Source organism: Malaclemys terrapin, chromosome 16 (assembly GCF_027887155.1).
Source record: "Malaclemys terrapin pileata isolate rMalTer1 chromosome 16, rMalTer1.hap1, whole genome shotgun sequence".
NCBI classification, from domain to species: Eukaryota; Metazoa; Chordata; order Testudines; family Emydidae; genus Malaclemys; species Malaclemys terrapin.
The window spans coordinates 12,445,966-12,464,989 of record NC_071520.1 but is presented as its reverse complement, the minus strand read 5'-3'; the positions used below and the strand labels follow the sequence as shown (position 1 = coordinate 12,464,989).

The window sequence follows — 19,024 nt, the reverse complement described above, 5'->3', positions numbered from 1 at the left end:
AACTCCAGGCTGGGGAATTTTCCATTACTCCTCTTTGCCCAAGTCAATAACCCATTTTGATTTCTGATTATAAACATTACATTTGGAAGAAAACCCTTGCTGTCTGCAGCTGCATTTCATTTCTAGTGAGTCACATTGAGCTAACAGTTAAATTTGACTGAACTTGAGTTAATTACCCATTTAGTTATTGGGAGGGGGAGAGGGGGTTATTAATTCTTTTAAGGTTAAAAAAATCTCCCTCCTGGAAGTGTTTACACATTGGCACAATGGATCCAGTCAGCTCTAAGGTCTATTGCAGGTGGTCACATGAGCAGCTACTGAGTGCACACAGTACATTTTTTAATCAAGAAGCATCTATTTCATATGCACCATCACCACACTTCAGAGTTTAATCGCATGGCAATTTTAATCCCTGTTGTCCTCCAAGCTTCAAAACTTGACTTTACCTGTCAAAGTCTGAGAGTTACCTGAGCATACTTCACTCCCATCCAACCCCCTCCTGTTCCTCCCTCCCCCAATTTTTTTTGGTCACAAATCATAATTACCATGTACCCCCTCAGCATGTCTTTTTACAGTGTTTGGTCCAAGATCTTCTCTAAAAGCATCAGCTGGTATTTAGAGCTTGATTCTGCAGCCCTTATTCACGGAGTAATCTCATTGATTCAACAGGGTTACTGACTCACAGGAGTGAGGCTGAACAATTGGCCTTAAATTTGTACACACGTTACACATCCATGAAACATGGGATGAACACTTGAAAGCCACTTTTACCTTAAATGCTCCATTCCTAGCAGGTACCACTATCACATGTCAATCAGTCCTTCTTCCCATGCTAGTCACACACACACACACACACACCGGATTCCATGCTCAAAGAGACTAAAAAGGACTCACTGATTTTGTGGACTCCAAAGACCCTGAGGAGAGAGTATCTCGGCTGCCCCGACTCTTGGAACTGAGATGGGGTGAGGAGGATGGAGAGTCATCAATGTAGGGCATCATGTCATGGTGTCGCCGCTGTTCTTCGGCACGGTCTGCATCATAGGCATAACTAGGTGGCGTTCCACTGAACAAAGCATCTGTAGAAAAAAAGCTTAGCTTAAAAACAGAACTGTGAAGGAGATAAGCATAGGCCGAGTCCACTCCCTGCTCCCAACAAGGACATATGTCTTGTCAGTATTCAGCAAATCCACAATTATTGATAGAGAGATACACTTAAGCCTGGGATGGAGCTGTAACAAACTCCCGCTTGTTAAGCGGACACCCTATTCTACTCATTATTAACTGTGGGAAATAAAGCCTTTTCTGATACCTAACAAATTATTCTTTACTTAATGACAGTTCAATCCCTGGGTTTTGCCCTTATTGAATAATGTTAAATATTAATGCATTTGTGCTTAATGCATAAACTTTCTTTAAAATGTTAAAGAATTCCTAGCAAGGTTCTTGTGGGGTGCCCTCCATGAGTTGCCAATCCATGATTATATCTCTCAGTGCCTCATTTTCATAAGATGAGCATGATGGGTCAGGGCAATGAACCTCGTCCATTTAGCACAATCAATATAGATGAGACCTCCACGAACGTTAGCAATGATACAGACTTCATAAACTGACATACACTAGGATGGAAATCCAGGGTTTCTCCAGACCTCTCAGCAACAGGAAGACTAGGAAAGAAAGATCTTACGAGCAAAGCGAATAGCCATGCTGCTAAAAACAAACAACCGCAAAAGACCCCTTGGTGGATGTCCCTCCTTCTTAGATTCCTGATTCATTCATCAAGCATGGGGAGAGTGTGTCAACTTAACCATCATTTGGTGAAAAGCGAGTGAACCTCTGCAGAAAAGGCAGATGGGAGAACTGTTCTTTGCATCCTGTGCTGGAGGAGGACAGAAAGCTGCTATAAGTGGAGTGTGAAGGCTACATACTGAACACCTTGCCCAACATCTCTGGTGTAGCCTAGAAGTGAATAACTCTAGCTTTAGATACCGCACAGAAGACAGATCCTTCTGTTTTGGGAGTATGAGGAGCCCAACTTAAGACTGTGCATTAAATACAGGCTGAAATACAAATAGGACTAAGTTGGACTCTTTTCCACAAAACTATTTAGGCTCTGCCAATGTAATGAGGACAAGCAGCTACCAAATATACCCAGCAATCCCCTGCAACCCCTGACCATGGTGATGTGTAAGCGTAACATTTTACAAACCACTTTCCTCCCTCAGACACACCTCCACAGGGTCATCACCTCTGAGGTACCAATACATATATATCTCACAGGGCATCTGGGATGATCCTGAGCCCATAAAACTACACTCCTAAGCACCCATCCAAATTTCCCAGGACAGCTACCTCAAAAAAAGTACAATCCTGGGAAAACCTGGACAGGTGGCAACCCTACACCTCCAAAAAAGTGTGACTCACTCCAGCAAAGGAAGCACACTTTGTGTGAGACACAAAATAAACCTTTAGAACTGAGGGGCTTGTTTGGGGTAGGGGAAGTGGGTCTGGGGAATTTATACAAATGATACACTTAAAACCCAACAAATCAACTGTAGAAGTGAACCTCTGTACTGTACCAAGCACCAGCCAGTTAAATAACTGCAGTGTCTGAGGCCTGGGCCTCTTAGGTCCTCACAGGACCATGACAAAAGTTAGTTTAATAAAGCCTCAAGAGCCTTGAGCCACCAACACCCTTGTGGTGCCACCCTGAGTTCCCCAAGTCCCTGGAGTTTGCTAGACAGTGCAAGGACCACAGGAATGAAAAGTAAAAGCAAATACATGTTCTTTAGAAGGGGCCTTTGCATAGAGGCCTTCCAGAGTCCCCTGGTGCCCAAGCATATGACCCAGTGGAGTTGGTCTGGACAATGACTGCCAGGGAGGGACTTGTATGTTGGATCAGGAATAGGGTGACCAAACAGCAAGTGTGAAAAATTGGGACGGGGGCAGAGGGTAATAGGTGCCTATATAAGCCAAAGCCCCAAATATTGGGACTGTCCCTATAAAATTGGGACATCTGGTTACCCTAATCAGGAAAGTCAGTGGGAGTTGAAGTCTCTTTTATCCAGTACTTCACCAACTGACAAGCTCTATAAACCGGCATTTCTGATCTGCACTGAAAGTCCGGGTTATAGTGTGGTTGGTGCGGGGCTGGCAGGGGGCTGGAGCGTGGGAGGGGCTGCGGGGAGCACTCTGGGAGTGAGTCTGGGAGGAGGCTTGAGAAGTTCAGGGTGCCAGATGGGGGGGGGGGAGTCGCTCACCTCCGGCGGCTCCCCACAAGCAGCTCCCCGTCCTTGCTGTTGCTGGTGGAGGCGCAGCCAGGCGGCTCTGCAGACACGCTGCTTCTGTCCCCCCTCCCCAAGCACTGACTCTGTGGCTCCCAGTCCATTGGCCGGGAATCACGGCCAATGGGAGCTGTGGGGGCCAGTGTCTGCAGATGGAGGCAGCGTGCCTGCTTGCAGAGCCGCCTGGCTGCACCTCCACCAGGAGCAGCAGGGACAGGGAACCGCTGGAGGTGAGCGTCCCCCCATCCGGCATCCTAAGCCCCCTCCCACGCCCCAACCCCTTGCCCTAAACCCCCTCCCGGACCCAAACTCCCTCCCAGAGCCCGTGCCCCGCAGGCAAACTCCAAACCCCTCCCTCTGAGTTAACTGGCATTTTTAATGTGTCCCCCCCGGTTCCCCAGCATGCCGGTTAAAAAAGCTTTTACTGTAGCATCTATCACCATGGTATCTAAAGGCCTCTAATGAAGTTATCTATTTTTTCATGTGGCCCTTGTACAGTTTTCTAGCCTGACAAGTTTGCAAAATATTGTTATTTAGCGTTTCAGACTGGCATTATGCAAACAGAATATCAGCCTCTGTACAGGGCTCTAATCCCATCTTCCTGCCTTTGATTAGGCAAAAGCACTTTCTCCCTCAAAAGTTTCTTCAAGCCACTCACAATCAGACTGCTTTCTCTCACACACATGCACATGCAGAGGTGAAATTGTGCTGCGACGCAGAGCTGGAGGCAGGAATATTTCTTTCATTCCCCATGGCCACACTGGATAATTTACGGTCTACTCCATCACTGCTTACGGAGGGACCTGACTCTGAAATCTTTTGGCATGAGCCTCTCTGCTAATTTATTTTAGATTGAATCACTGTACTCTCTCTACCCTGCACTCTAGGGAACGGTCTCCCCACCTCTGAGCTCCAGAACTCCCTCTGTCCCACACTGCTCTCTCTCTTTACCCAAATGAAAAAGAAGGCACAGAACTGGGACTCAGGAGAGCCAAGTTCTAGTCTCAGCTCTACCCCAGGCTTCCTGGGTCACCTTGAACAATTCATTTAACCGCTCTGTATTTCAGCTTTCCCACTGTAAAATGGGTATAATACTGCCCTCTCTCCCTTCCTTGCAGGAGTTTGAATCCATTAGCATTCACAGAGTACTCTGAGATCTGCAAATGGAATGCACTATACAAGCACAAAAATATTCCTAGCTATTCTAGTTATTATTACTATCCTACCTCTCCTCTCTACTGTTTGTTCTGGGCACTGGGTGCAAACTCATTTGCAGAGTTTTCCACTATCCCAGGGCAGGAGGAGCTTTCTGCTTTTACTCCCCATGTGAGATTACTCCCACCAACAGAAGCAGCATGTTTCTGTACTCAGAGACCACTAGAGAAGGCCTGGTACTGATAATTGAAGCAGATTTGTCCTTTCCCCCGTGATTAAAAGGACTGTTGTTGCTAGGGAAACTAGGTTATTCAGATCCCTCAGAACCCAGGTTGGCACAATGTGGCGCAGACTGTGAAGCTTTGAAGTCCTATCCACAAGAGTGGAAAGAGTGTTGAGCGTAGAGGCTAAAGCCAGCAGCACAGATACTTTTCAGATACCGTCAGATACGGCTCTGGACGCTGTTACTGGAAGTGACAAAAGGCAGCAGCAGCTGTGCCCAGGTAAGAAAGCCAGGTTTCTTGCCCAGCATCTCAGGTAGGGGAGGGCTCCCTTCACACAGTCAGGCAGTGGAGTGGTGTCTCCCGGAGCAAGGGGATCTGACATGGCAGCGCATGTTCCACTGTTAAACCCCACTGAGACTCAATCCATTTCCAGTCACAGGCTGGAAGTGTTTGTCTCGCTCCGCTCTCTATACCTGAAAGGTACAGCAGCCAGGGAGAGGGGAGGTGAGCAGCGGGGTCTGCCCACCTCCCCTTCCCACCAGATACTCACCAGTCTGTCAAGAGACAACAGGTCCCAGGAGGTCCCCAATCACCCCAACCAAATCACCATTGGGGTCTCTCCTCCCCGATACAAGGGGCAGTCTAGCATCAGGGCCGGCTCCAGGTACCAGCTTCTCAAGCAGGTGCTTGGGGCGGCCGCTCGGGAGAGGGGTGGCAGGTCCAGGTATTCGGCGGCAATTCGGCGGACGGTCCCTCACTCCGGTTCGGAGTGAAGGACCTCCCGCCGAATTGCCGCCGCAGATTGCGATCGCGGCCGCGGCTTCTTTTTTTTTTTTTTTTTGGTTTTGGCTGCTTGGGGCGGCCAAAATCCTGGAGCCGGCCCTGCTAGCATAGGCTCCTGCCCACTCGGAAGAGCAGCGGCAGGCATGGAGATGAGCCTTCACAGCATCCAGTAGTAGCTGCCAATGCCACCTCATTCACGTCCCCTCCGATTACCTCCAGGACTCTCGGGGTGAGAAGAAGGCCTGCCTGCCTCCCTCCCTTCCATGTACTGGCGACATGCCTTGAGGGCTACTGAGTGGACTACAAAAGCACTTGCTGCTACTCAATTCACTCCACAAACCCCAGGACTCTGGCCTCCATCACCACAAAGTGGCTTAATTGACACTCAGCTCATTCTGTCTGCTTTCCAACTGAGCTGATGAGCCTGTGTTGCCTCCCCCCAGCATCCACCTTCATCCCTCTGACCGGTCTCTCTACCCTGTGCTCTCTCCCTTCTCTGTGTCGGCCATCAGCCCACCTATCTCCTGGTCCTTCTCCTCTTCCAATCTCTCCTGCTCTCTTCATGCCCTCTAACTTCCTTCACTCACCTCTTCTCAGTTACACACACACCCTACCTACATTTAGGTACTGAATATGATCTGTAAGGGATTATTATAATAAAGCTAGGTAATTGCATTCTCTTATTGTTACCCTTGTCCTCCTCACTTGTCTTACTCAAGGGGAAAATATGAAAATAAATAATAGGTCTTTAAAAATCAGCTTCATCTCATCTGGAACCACAAATGACTAAAACATGTCCATCATACTTGAACAGTTAATGCATGGTGTCACTACAAGACAGTTAAGGTTCCTTGAGAACTTGATTGTGCCCTTCCATACCTTAATATAGTTGGATTTATTTCAAGTTTAACCATAACTATGAATTTCCTGGGTTATAACACTTGGTTTTGGGAGAACATCCCTGTAAAACTTTTTTACCCTAAAGTTACCAGTCTGTACTCTCAACCTTAACTCCATCTTTAGATTTTTGGTCTGGCAATAAACAGACACCAAAACCAAAACTATAATACACCATTGCACCATTTTCCCACGATGCAAGCTGCTTGCGGTCTGGTGTGGGATTCAAACTCAGCACTCAGCTTCCACAAGAATAACCAGATGTGGAGACCAACCCATGTTCTGTGAACGCAGCTGTGCAAGGTGCTAGGGAGAGTCACTAAGCACTTTCAGGAGTAACATTAAGCATTTTGTTTGTTTCCCTGGCATCGCTCCCCTAAGTGCAGAAGGAAGGGGCCGATGGTATTCAAGGCTGGTCTACACTGGAAAGGTAGGTCAACCCAGCTATGCCACTCAGGGGTATGAAAAATCCCGACCCTGTGCTGACCTAACCCCCAGTGTAGACAGTGCTAGGGTGACGGAAGAACCGCTCCCATTGCAGTAGGGAGTGTCTACCCTGAAACGCTGCCGCTGTAACATTTTAAATGTAGACTCAGCCTCTGTGCCCCTACCCCAACTCAGATTCACACACAACACACACACTGCCAGCCAATCTCTCCCGATAGCCAAGATCAAATATCACAGGGAAAGGGGATGTGTGTTTGCCATGTCAAATCCCAGTGGCTTTATTCTGCTCAGCTGGATGAAGAGAAAGCAGAGATGCTAAACAGATTCAGAGGAGATTCTGCTCCTAGGGCGCTGTATCTCTTCCATAGATAGGGCAAGTGTATTAGCATGTAAAGAAGCTGTTTAGCAAGCTCCACTCACACACAAAAACAAGTTCATTTAGCAGCAAAAATCCTATTAGTTTGCAAATCTATTCTTTAGTATCAGAGGAGCATGAAAGCAGAGAGGCTGAGGGAATGAACATCAGCTTCAAGCCAGCTTGTGGCTTGAAATCCTCTCCCCCCCCATTACATATAAATGTTATTTTGCTTTCATTATAACAAAGAGGCTTCCTACAATACCACCCTGCCAGGTGTCTAGAGAGAATATCCATGAAATGGGTGAGCACAACCTCTCTAGGGGCCTGGGGCAAGCACAGTGTTCTCATTTTGCTGTGCAGTAGGGTGTGTGCAATGAAGAAAGGTTTAAGGTAGAGGAAGACAAGGGTGCTTAGATGGTCCTTCTCAGCTGGGTGGGAACGATATTGTGTATGGAGCATGCAATGTTACTGGTGCAGCCTGACTGAAACCCTTACATGGAGTTACTTCTATACCCAGAGTTAAACAAGGCAGGGCCAAAAGCAGCTCCACTGTACAATGATGCCAAGCAGCGGTGCCCTATGCACAGTTATGGTACATGAGGGCCTCTGAGCACATATACTTTAAGCCCATCCCCAAGACAGTACTTCTCTTGATGCTGCCAAACAACAGTAATACCCTCAGGGCATGGTGAGCAGAATTTCAATCGTGATTTTAAATCAGCAAGCTAACTTTGGCCAAGCCCTGAGTTAGCTTGGCAACAGTAGTGTGTGTTGTGAAGGAGAGAAAAGGCTCGCACAACTTCAGATTAATGGTGGTGGAGCATGTGAAGTCTCAACAGTTCACCTTGTACTTGGATGTAAATGTTGCATAGGACCAGAGAATTAATCCTTGTGGAGCTCCACAAGGGAGAGGAATGGTGACAAAGATGCAGTGTCCCATGACTTCCCTAAACATGTCCCACAGCTACATCAGCCTGACATAACTGGAGTCAAATGAGGGAGGCCAATCATTAGTCTCCATTAGCTGAACCTGGGAGCCCAGCTCTTGGTAGTGGTCGTAACTGGTTCTGCATCATCTCCTGAATATTTGGAAGCTGTGGTCTTTTCTTCTGGATATGCAAAGTCACCACAGTGATCCGCACATTTGTAGTACTGCTGCAATGCTCTTTGTTTGGAGATAACCTTGAAAAGCCAGGCCTAGATGTTGCAGAACGCAGTCACAGTCTTTCTTGGAGACGGCTGGTGATGCCCACACTCCATGGGCTGCCTGTTTGCTAGCTAGTGAGCGACAACATTTTCAGATCAGCATACAAAGCTCAGATTAAGCCTACCTGAGTGAGTGCGTGCTGCTCTATTCATTTCATTTTGTTAGCATGGCAAGCTATACAAATGCAGCCAATGGGGAGAGAGAGACTCCTTCAGCTACCTCTCAGAGGTGGGCACTGTCCACCCAGCACAGAGCTGCACAGTGTTTTAGGGGCTACGCCTGTGTCCACTCCTGACTCAAGTGCAGGTTATGTCCCAGCTTCATGCAGTTTCTGCCCATTTTCTTCCTTCCTCAGTTTCCCCCTACATCACTTCACAATGAGAGTCCTGATCGTTTAAAGAAATCGCTTTCTTGCACTGAAACCACTCACCATCTAGTTACACAGGCCTGCTCCAAAGCCCTTTAAAGTCAATGTTAACCTTTCCCATTTGACCATAATCTGGAGAGTGCAGGAGGCAGGGCCTTTCCCATTTCTTGCTCAGGATTGTGTAATCAGGGCAACTTGCCGTCATTTGTTGCAAGTCTAGGAGCTTAATGTAAGTTTTAAGGCACTGGACGCCTGCAACCTGGTCATCAAGAATGGAAAGCCAATTTGACTGCAATGATACATGCATGGGTAGACAGACACACATGCACAAACACACTCACAACTGCGCACCCTGGAAGCCAATGGGAGTTTTATCACTGACTTCAATGGGAGTAGGAGCAGGACCACAGTGGGTGAGCAGCATCAGTTTCACTAGAGACAGGACAAAAACTAACATGCGGTTATTATTACAAGAGAGACAAAAACAAGCCAGCCCATTTCAGAACAGCAGCAGCTGCATTAGGAACGGAGATAGTTTTAGTTTCCTTTCTGCAAGAAAGTGCCTGGTTTCAAAAAATCCAGTAACTCAAAGCCTAGAGAAAACGGCATGTACTGGCCCCCCACTTTGGAGCTGCTGAGAGTCTCATAGCTGGTGAGGATATATTCTTTGGCAGGACGAGCAGATGAACAGACCAAACAATAACCAGCACACTGCTCCCTACTGTGTTCCCAGCAGCCCTTTCACAGAGAGCTTCACGTCTCCTCCTAACTTCAAACAAAATACTGCAGTGTCAGCTGCTGGAGAGACCGAAGGGATTAAAAAATGAATAGAAAATAGAACAAGTGCCACAGCAGAGGTTATTTTAAAAAATTAAATAAATAAAAGCCACCACCATGCAGGAGCAGGGCTGCAGTTAACTGGAAATGGCGAGAAATTCCTGCCAGGCAAGGGGGAAGTGTCTGTACGAACACAGGTTTGTTCTAAAGGAACGCATGGGTCTGAGAGTCGGGAAGGAAGGTCCCTCCCGCAACAGCGGGGGGGACGTACATTATATTCAACAACAACATCAACATGACTGATAAGAAAACTAGCTTGTTTCCAGACCTTCAATCTCCATTCCCCATCAGGATCACCTTTGCTCTGCTGGTATTTTTCTAGTCAATGTGGCTAAATTAAAAGGCCAAAAGGCCAATAAAGTTGGACACTATTCCTGTTCAGGCTGTACATCTATACGCTGAGATCTTATTTGTATGTAGACTAACAAATAAATAAAATAAACAAACAAAATCACTGATTCATCACCTCTCCCTAGAACAAGCAGCCAGCACTAACTCGAATGTGTCACTGGACAGATAGGCAGGCCCTGTCCGTCTACACCACAATAATAACTCTTTTTGAGCACAGTTGTGAGCCAAACATGGTGGAGAGGGAAGGAGAAACTGAATGTGTTATAACAAAGGAAGAAACAGGCAGACTGGACTAGATGACTTCTCAAGGTCCCTTCCAGCCCTACGATTCTATGAAACACATTTTTTAAAGCTGGAAGATGTCTACGGTAGGACATGGCTTCCTACCAGGGTTAACAATGTTTGTTTGTTTTTTGCTTTGCACCAAGGTAAGAGGAGACTGTTATAACATAGTTGGGGCCACTCCAAGGTTTGTTCTTAGCCAGTATGTAGTGGCTTCCTTCTTGTTCTCCAGAATTTGTTTTTCATTAATAAAGTAAGGGCACGTCTACACTTAAAACGCTTCTCCCATCAGTTTAGTTAATCCTCCTCTGCAAGAAGTGGTAGCTGTCTACACTGGTGCTTAGGACAGTACAACTACGTCGCTCAGAGGTGTGGATTATTCACAATCAAGTGATGTAGTTACACGAAAGTAATTCTGTAATGTTAGACCAGGGATAAGTCTCAAGTTGTTACAGCTATGAAGAAAGCCTTGAAAATATGACCTTAGTATAACCAATATAGCCATGTCTGCCTGAGGCTTGGTCTACACTACAGACTTATGTTGGTATAACTATGTCCCTCGGGTGTGAAAAATCCACACCTCCGAGTGACACAGTTATACTGACCCAACCCCCAGTGTAGACAGTGTGATGTCAACAAGAAGGCTTCTCCCACTGACATAGTTACCACCTTTTGGGGAGGTGGAGTACCTAAACCGATGGGAAAAGCTCTCCCATTGGCATAGGTAGTGTCTTCACTAAGCGCTACAATGGCACAGCTGCATCAGGTCACACCTACACTACAAAATTAAGTCGACCTAAATTACATTAGCCTACAGCCACTGCAGTAATTACATTGCTTGTGCGTGTCGGTCTACACTTTGCTCCTTGTGTCTGTGGTGTGCATCCTCATCAGCAGCACTTGTATTGATTGTACTGTCAGTGCGGGGCATTGTGGGACAGCTTCTGAAAGCCAGTAAGTCGACGTAAGCAACACAGTGTCTATAATGACATCATATCAACCTAACTACATCAACATTGACTTTTATAGACACTTCCTCAGTTAGGATGACGCAAGGCAGCTTATGTTGACCTAACTCTGTAATATAGACCAGGCCTCAGTGCAGCTTTGCCCCTGCCGTGCTCTATGTGTAGACAAGTCTAAAGACCATGAAAAAACAGCTCTGAAGTGTGAACTGCCCCATTCATTCCAATGGGCGTTCACTCATATGCCAATGAGGGCACTTTAAATGTCAACATGGTTAACTATTCCTTTGCTGCTCAAAGCATGTAAAAAAAAAAAAAAAAAAAAAAAAAAAAAAAAAAGAGGGAGGATCATATTATGAAGATCAACTCAGTCTAGGAAGGAGCCGAGCCCCAGGACTCCAGCAGGGCATTGGGGCCACACCATGGGGGGGGGAAAACAATCTTGAGGAGCTCACAGCCCATGGATTTATCTGAGCCTAAGAGACAGCCAAGCCCAAGGAGGCCAGAGAGCTGCATGATCATATTTTGAATATCTACACAAGCTACAGAGAACAGCATTTCATTTTGGCATTTTGAATGTGTGGGTCTTACTCCGTGGGCAGAGCTTGGAAGAATACCTTTTCCCCACCCCAATTTGAGCCTGGGCCAGTGGGTTATTTCTGTACTTTGAGAACTTCGACACCCTGATGGACAGACTGACTGCAGAAATGTCTGCGGAAATTACGGCCAGAAAGAGAGAACCCCAGGAAGCCGCACGGGCCACTTGCAGATTCCCTGCGCCGAGCCGTAACAACACCGCCAGAGAAGGCAGGAGAGGGGACGTTGGCTGCCGCTACGATCCGGCGGCTGCATCCCATATTCAGAAACTATACAGGATGAACCGGACGAAAGCCATGAGGGAGATCCTCGACAGGACCTCCTCCTACTGTGCCATCCAGCCCGAGAGGCTCTACTCCTACTTCAAGGATGTGTTCGATCACGAGGCCCAGACCAACTTGCGATGCCCATAGTGCCTTTCCCCGCTACCCCGGATCAACTTCATGGAGGACTTGGAGCGAGATTTTTCCCCGCAGGAGGTGCAGGCGAGGCTGTCGAGGACCAAAAACACCGCCCCTGGAAAAGATGGCATCCGCTACCCCCTGCTGAAGAAGGAAGATCCCGGCTGCTTGGTGCTCGCTGCCATCTTCAACAAATGCAAGCAATTCCATCGCGTTCCCCGCTCCTGGAAAAAGTCCATGACCGTGCTCATCCACAAAAAAGGCGAACGAGACAACCCCGGCAACTGGAGGCCCATCTCCCTCTGCTCCACCATCTACAAGCTGTATGCCAGCTGCCTCGCGGCAAGGATCACAGACTGGTCAGTGTGCGGGGGCGCCGACAGCTCAGTGCAGAAGGGTTTCCATGTCCTGCGAGGGATGCTATGAGCACAACTTCCTCCTTCAGACGGCCATCCAGGAGGTCCAAGAGGCAGTGTGCAGTAGCATGGCTTGACCTGACCAACGCCTTTGGGTCCACACCCCACCATCACATCTTTGCCACCCTGGGAGAGTTTGGGATGCCAGAAACCTTCATCCAGATCCTCCGGGACCTCTACAAGGACTGCATCACCACCATCCGCACCACGGACGGAGAGACGGACGCCATCCCCATCCGCCGCAGCGTGAAACAAGGATGCCCCCTTAGCCCCATCATCTTCAACCTGCCCATGGAACCGCTCATCCGAGCCATCTCCAGCGGCCCGACCGGCTTCGACCTGCACGGCAAGAAACTCAGCATTCTGGCCTACGTGGACGATCTGGTCCTGACCGCGGACGACCCAGAGAGCCTCCAAGGTATGCTAGATGCCACCAGCCGAGCTACTGACTGGATGGGGCTCCGCTTCAATGCGAAGAAGTGCGCAACTCTGCACATTGACGGCAGCAAAAGGGACTCGGTGCAGACAACAGGATTCCAGATCCAGGGTGAGCCCGTCACCCCCCTGGCAGAGGGGCAGGCATACCAGCACCTGGGCACGCCAACAGGGTTCCGTGTCCAGCAGCCACCCGAGGACACCATCCAGGAGATCTTGCAGGACGCCGCCAAGATTGATGCCTCCCTGCTGGCACCGTGGCAGAAGATAAATGCCCTGAACACCTTCCTGATCCCCTGTATCTCGTTCACCCTAAGGGGATCCGCCGTGGCGAAGGTGCCCTTCAACAAGGTAGACAAGATCATCCATAAGCTGGTGAAGAAGTGGGTGTTCCTTCCCCAGAGAGCCAGCAACGAGCTGGTCTACATCGCTCACAGGCACAGCGGCGCCAACGTCCCCCGCACGTCCCTGTGCGACGTGGCGGTGATCACCCACGCCTTCCGTCTGCTGACATGTCCCGACGCCACAGTGAGGAACATTGTGGCGAACGCCCTGCGTGATGCAATAGAGAAGCGGATCAGCAGAGTCCCCTCGAACCAAGACATCCCCACCTTCCTGAGCGGCTCCCTGGATGGGGAATTCGGACCGGACAGGCGCGACATCACTTCACTGTGGTCCTGCACTCGCAACGCCACGCGTCGCCTGGGGAAGCACATCGGCTGCCGCTGGGAGTGGTGCGAGGAGCGCCAGGAGCTGGGAGTCCGGGTGCCGCAGATCAGGTCGGACGACACCACCATCGTCACCCCGACGGCCAGGGGCTTGATGGAGAGGACTCTGAAGGCCGCCATCCACTCGCTGTACGTGGAAACCCTGAAGCGTAAACCGGACCAGGGTAAAGCCTTTGAGTTGACCAGCAAGTGGGACGCCAGCAACCACTTCCTCGCCGGGGGCGGCTTCACCCGTTTCGCCGACTGGCGGTTCATCCACCGTGCCCGGCTCAACTGCGTCCCGCGCAATGGAGCCGTCTGCCACGGGAACTGAGACAAGCGTTGCAGGAAGTGCGGCTACCCCAACGAGACCCTGTCCCACGTCCTGTGCAGCTGCAAACCCCACTCCAGAGCCTGGCAGCTGTGCCACAACGCCATCCAGAACCGCCTGGTGAAAGCCATCGCGCCACCCCTAGGGGAGATCTCCGTGAACTGCACCATCCCTGGTACCGACAGCCAGCTACGACCTGACGTGGTCGTCACCGACAAGGCCCAGAAAAAGATCATCTTCGTCGACGTCACGGTCTCCTTTGAGAACAGGACTCCAGCATTTTGCAAAGCCCGAGCTCGTAAGCTGGAAAAGTATGTCGCCCTGGCTGACACCCTGAGAGCAAAGGGCTATGAGGTGCAGATGGACGCCCTGATTGTCGGAGCCCTGGGCGTCTGGGACCCCTGCAACGAGCGTGTGCTGCGGACCTGCGGGATCGGTTGACGCTACGCACATCTCATGCGGCGCCTCAGGGTCTCAGATGCCATCCGATGGTCCAGGGACATCTACATCGAGCACATCACCGGCCACCGACAGTACCAGGAGGCATGAGCCAGAGTAACATCGTTCTCCCACTACGAGAAAGGGACCAAGTGACCTTCTCTGTTGGATCATATGAACTGGAACCATAAACTCCCTAAACAATGACAAGTTTCAGAGTAACAGCCGTGTTAGTCTGTATCCGCAAAAAGAAGAACAGGAGTACTTGTGGCACCTTAGAGACTAACAAATTTATTAGAGCATAAGCTTTCGTGGACTACAGCCCACTTCTTCGGATGCATCCGAAGAAGTGGGCTGTAGTCCACGAAAGCTTATGCTCTAATAAATTTGTTAGTCTCTAAGGTGCCACAAGTACTCCTGTTCTTCCCTAAACAATAAATCTCACCAAATGAGGGTCAATCCATCCTCATCATCATATCCACTCATTATACTCCACACCCAAACACAATCACTCTATGAACTTCATACTCTCATATCTCAATGTCTGTACTTTGACCCATCAACCTTTTACCCCCAATCGGGGATATTGCAGATTATGTATTCCTCATGCCACCTGATCTTAAGACAAACTTTGCACCCTCGATAATCTGTATGTTATTCCCTGATAACCAGAAACTTCTATGCTCAAACTCTGTTCAATTTTTTTTTAACATCATCTTAATAAAATTTTAGTTAAAAAAAAAAAAAGAGCTGTAGCTTGCCCAGGGGCTACGGTTTCACTTTGAAGGCTTCAAAAGACCATTAAGCTCAAATACCTGTGAGATAAGGACAACCCAAGAGGAGCCCATGTCTGGTGACAACAGAACTCTGGAGGAGATAGGCTAGCAAGGTTTCCTGCTGAGAAAGAGGTCTCTGGGAAGGAAGGCAATGAATCCACTTTAGCCTGGATACACTTGCAAGAAGCAGCCAAGTAATAACTAAGCAATATGACACTGGTGAGGAGAGACTGCATTTGACAGAGAAGCCCAAGCTAGATACTGTATAGAAGCAGCTTCAGGGGCAGGGGATGCGTCTTCAGCCCACAGCCTTCATCTGGAGGAGGGAACACACTACACCATTCTGCAGTGTTGCTGATGAGGAGTCCCCTTTTCCAGGGTCGGCAAGTACAAGGCTCCAACAGGCAGAGTCAAGGTATAACAGCCCACATAAATAATGTAGTAATAAAGCTTTGTCTGATTTCCAAAAGGGCATCCACAAAGTAAAGCGGCCTGCATGGATGCTAACACTAAAAGCGCAGTTGCTGAAGCTGCCCCATGTCAGCCAGTCACACACTAGTTCCAAGCAGTATTCCTGCACAAAGGCCAGGTAGAAAGCCCATGGTCTCATTTTCAAATATACTGAGCTCCCACATTCCCCACTAACTTCAACACGAGCTGTGAGTGCTCAGCACCACAAGCATATAGACTGCATGCTGATCTAGGGCCAGCCAAGCAGGAGAGGTGATACTCGGATTAGAGACTGGCTGTCTGAACACACAGACCACAGCTGATTTCCACGTGGCTGGCTCTACAAGAGCTGCAGTTCAGAAGCTGAAATGCACAACAGGTGGGGTAGGGGAAGGGAGAAAAGTGAGAGAGGGAATTACCTGTGAAAACACAAGCAAGCTGCTCTCCCTGCTGCGGGCCCCACACAAGCCTTTGTGTTACAGTCCACTGAGGATTGTTAGACAAAGAAACACAATACAGGGCTAGTCACAAGGGAAACAACTTTTCAAGTGATTTTTGACTTGTCTGGAAGATCTCCCTTTCCTTTCCCCTAAGCTGATGGTGATTTACTAGAGGATTCCCTGGTACCAGGTGCATGAAAAATGTCAAGATCGACTATGCATGTTGTGTGAATGCGAGAGAGATGAATTATCTGGGGTAATGTAGGGTTACCATATTTTAAGTGTCCAAAAAGAGGACACTCCATGGGGCCCTGCCCCCTCCCCTGAACGCTCCACCCCCTCCCCTGCTTCCCGCAAACATTTGATTCGCGGGAAGCCTGAAGCGGGCAGCAGGTAAGCTGGGGCTGGGGGGCGCGAGGAGGCGCAGCCCAGTCCAGCCCCCCCGGCCGAGCGTCTCCCTCTGGCGGCCGGCCGGCCCAGGCCAATAGGCTCTGGCCCCGGCGTCTCCCGCCCGGCTCAGGCCCTGGGGCGCCAGCCCCCGGCCGAGCACCGCTGGCCCTGGCCCCGCACCGCTGGCCCCAGCGGCTCCGGCCCCCGGCTGAGCACCGACGGCCCCTCCCTCCCTATTCTCCCGGACATGTCTGGCTTTTTGGGATTTCCTCCCGGACGGGGATTTGAGGCCCAAAAAGCCGGACATGTCCGGAAAAATCCGGACGTATGGTAACCCTAGGTAATGTCACATTGGCTTTTGCTCAGAGGGAGGGTCCAGGGGTGGTGGTTGTGGGAGTTTGTAATTACTGTCACCCCAACCTTCCATTTCTCTTCTCATCTCCTGACCCAGGTCTGAGCCAGCAATCCAGCTTGTAGAAGAACATAACAAGAGCTTCTCTGTGACTTGGCACTTACTCTTTTTTAGCCCCTCCACATTCCGGAGCAGGAACTGGCTCTTCCAATGAACAGATTGGCACCCAGAAAATCCTCCCCAGGTTTCACACTGAGCCCAGAGCATTGTTTGGACAAGATTTTGAGAGTTCAGGGAGGCATATGTGGATACTCATGGCACAATGAATAGGGCCTGACCAAATTCATGGCCATGAAAAACGCATCATGGACCGTGAAATCTGGTCTTTTGTGTGCTTTTACCCTATGCTACACAGATTTCACGGGGGAGACCAGTGTTTCTCAAATTGGGAGTTCTGACGCAAAAGGGAGTTGCAGGAGGGTTGCAAAGTTATTTCAGGGGGGATCGCAGTGTTGCCACCCTTGCTTCTGCACTGCTTTCGGAGCTGGATGGATGGAGAGCGGTGGCTGTTGACCAGGCCCCAAGCTCTGAAGGCAGCGCCCTGCCAGCAGCAGCGCAGAAGTAAGGGTGGCAATACCATCCCATGCCACCCTTACTTCTGCACTGCTGCTGACAGCAGCTCCGCCTTCAGAGCTGGGCCCCAGGCCAGCAGTCACCACTGTCCAGCTGCCCAGCTCTGAATGCAGCACCGCTGCAAGCAGCAGTGTAGAATAAGGGTAGAAGTATCGCGACCCGCCCACAAATCCTTTTTGGGTCTCGACCCCTACAATTACCGCACCATGAAACTTCAAATTTAAATATCTGAGATCATGAAATATTGTTTTAAAAATCCTATGACCATGAAATTGACCAAACTGGACCGTGAATTTGATAGGGTCCTAACAATGAATGATAAAGTTCTTCGCTGTTAATACCTGGTTCAAGTCCCCGTGCTTTAAGCTGCTCCCCATAACCCGGGTCACCACAATACTTTCCAGCAGAGCTCAAAGCACTTTTCAAATGTTAATTAAGTCTCAAACCCTTGTTTGATAGGTACTTTTATTATTAGGCTAATTTTATGGGTGGGTAAACTGAGGCAGGAAGCAAGACATGACTTATCCAAAGTCACACGGCAAGCAGGTGGCACAGCTGGAAATGGGACCCAGGAGTCCTGGCTCTTATTCCCCACGATCTAACCACTAAACACCACTGACTTCCAGACCAGATACTTTAAACACAACACTGTCAAGAGAAACGCCTCTGATTTGTTTTAAAAATAGCTTCTTCCTGCCTTTCCACTGGCCTCCCACTCCCTCTTCCCATTGGAGACGGTGAGTCCTTCCCTGGGAGCAAACACTGAGAATCCAGAAGGACTAAGCTGCCATAGTCACCGGGATCTGACATTAGCACTTAAGGCCTGTTTCTAATTTCAAGCCTAAACAAATCAATTATTCACCACAGTAATGACCTACTTAAGAAAATCAGGGCTGGGATCCGACATGAGCGACATTTTGCTCCAGAACAAGTGGATTTAATAAGGAAAATAAACAGGTACAGTTAGAGCAGCTCCTGTCAGGCTGCCATTGTATCAGCCACTAACCTGAGCTGCTAATAAGCAGTCCACGGCAGCTTACCCAGCAGGCAGGAACTGGACACCATCTCCCATTGTTTCAGTCACCAATCAGCAGCTCCTCCTCCCACTCACTCCGGCACCCCATGAGGGCGCTGGAAAGAGCCTGCAGACTACCAGAGCAGTGAACAGATCAAACGATTGGGACAGGTGCTTCATCATCATCCTGGTCATTGCTACCTCTTGGTTGCTCAGCACTGGACAACATTCAATCCCAAGTTTTGGCAGGCAGAAGCAACCCCAAATCCGCGGGGGGCTAAGAAGTGAAGCCTTAAAAGGGCAACTGCAGCTACTAACGACAAAACTCCAAAATGGCAGCCAAGGAACCTGATGGCTCCCACAGCACTGCCAGAGACCATGAGTGATACACAGGGGCCTGGATTTCTAACACAAGGCAAAACATTACCAAACTGAGTTCACCTCGTACACGACCCTATTGCAAATAAGCATGTGCCCCAGCACCCT

General features: G+C 49.3%; 1 protein-coding gene across 1 annotated transcript in view; it reads right to left on the bottom strand.

Annotated features, from left to right (window-relative positions):
- Positions 1–19,024, bottom strand: part of BCR (BCR activator of RhoGEF and GTPase) — a 135,870-nt gene that overhangs the window by 72,710 nt on the left and 44,136 nt on the right. The window contains exon 2 of the mRNA XM_054006142.1: positions 895–1,079. Coding sequence (XP_053862117.1) covers positions 895–1,079 — 185 coding nt within the window. The remainder of the gene's footprint in view (positions 1–894; positions 1,080–19,024) is intronic.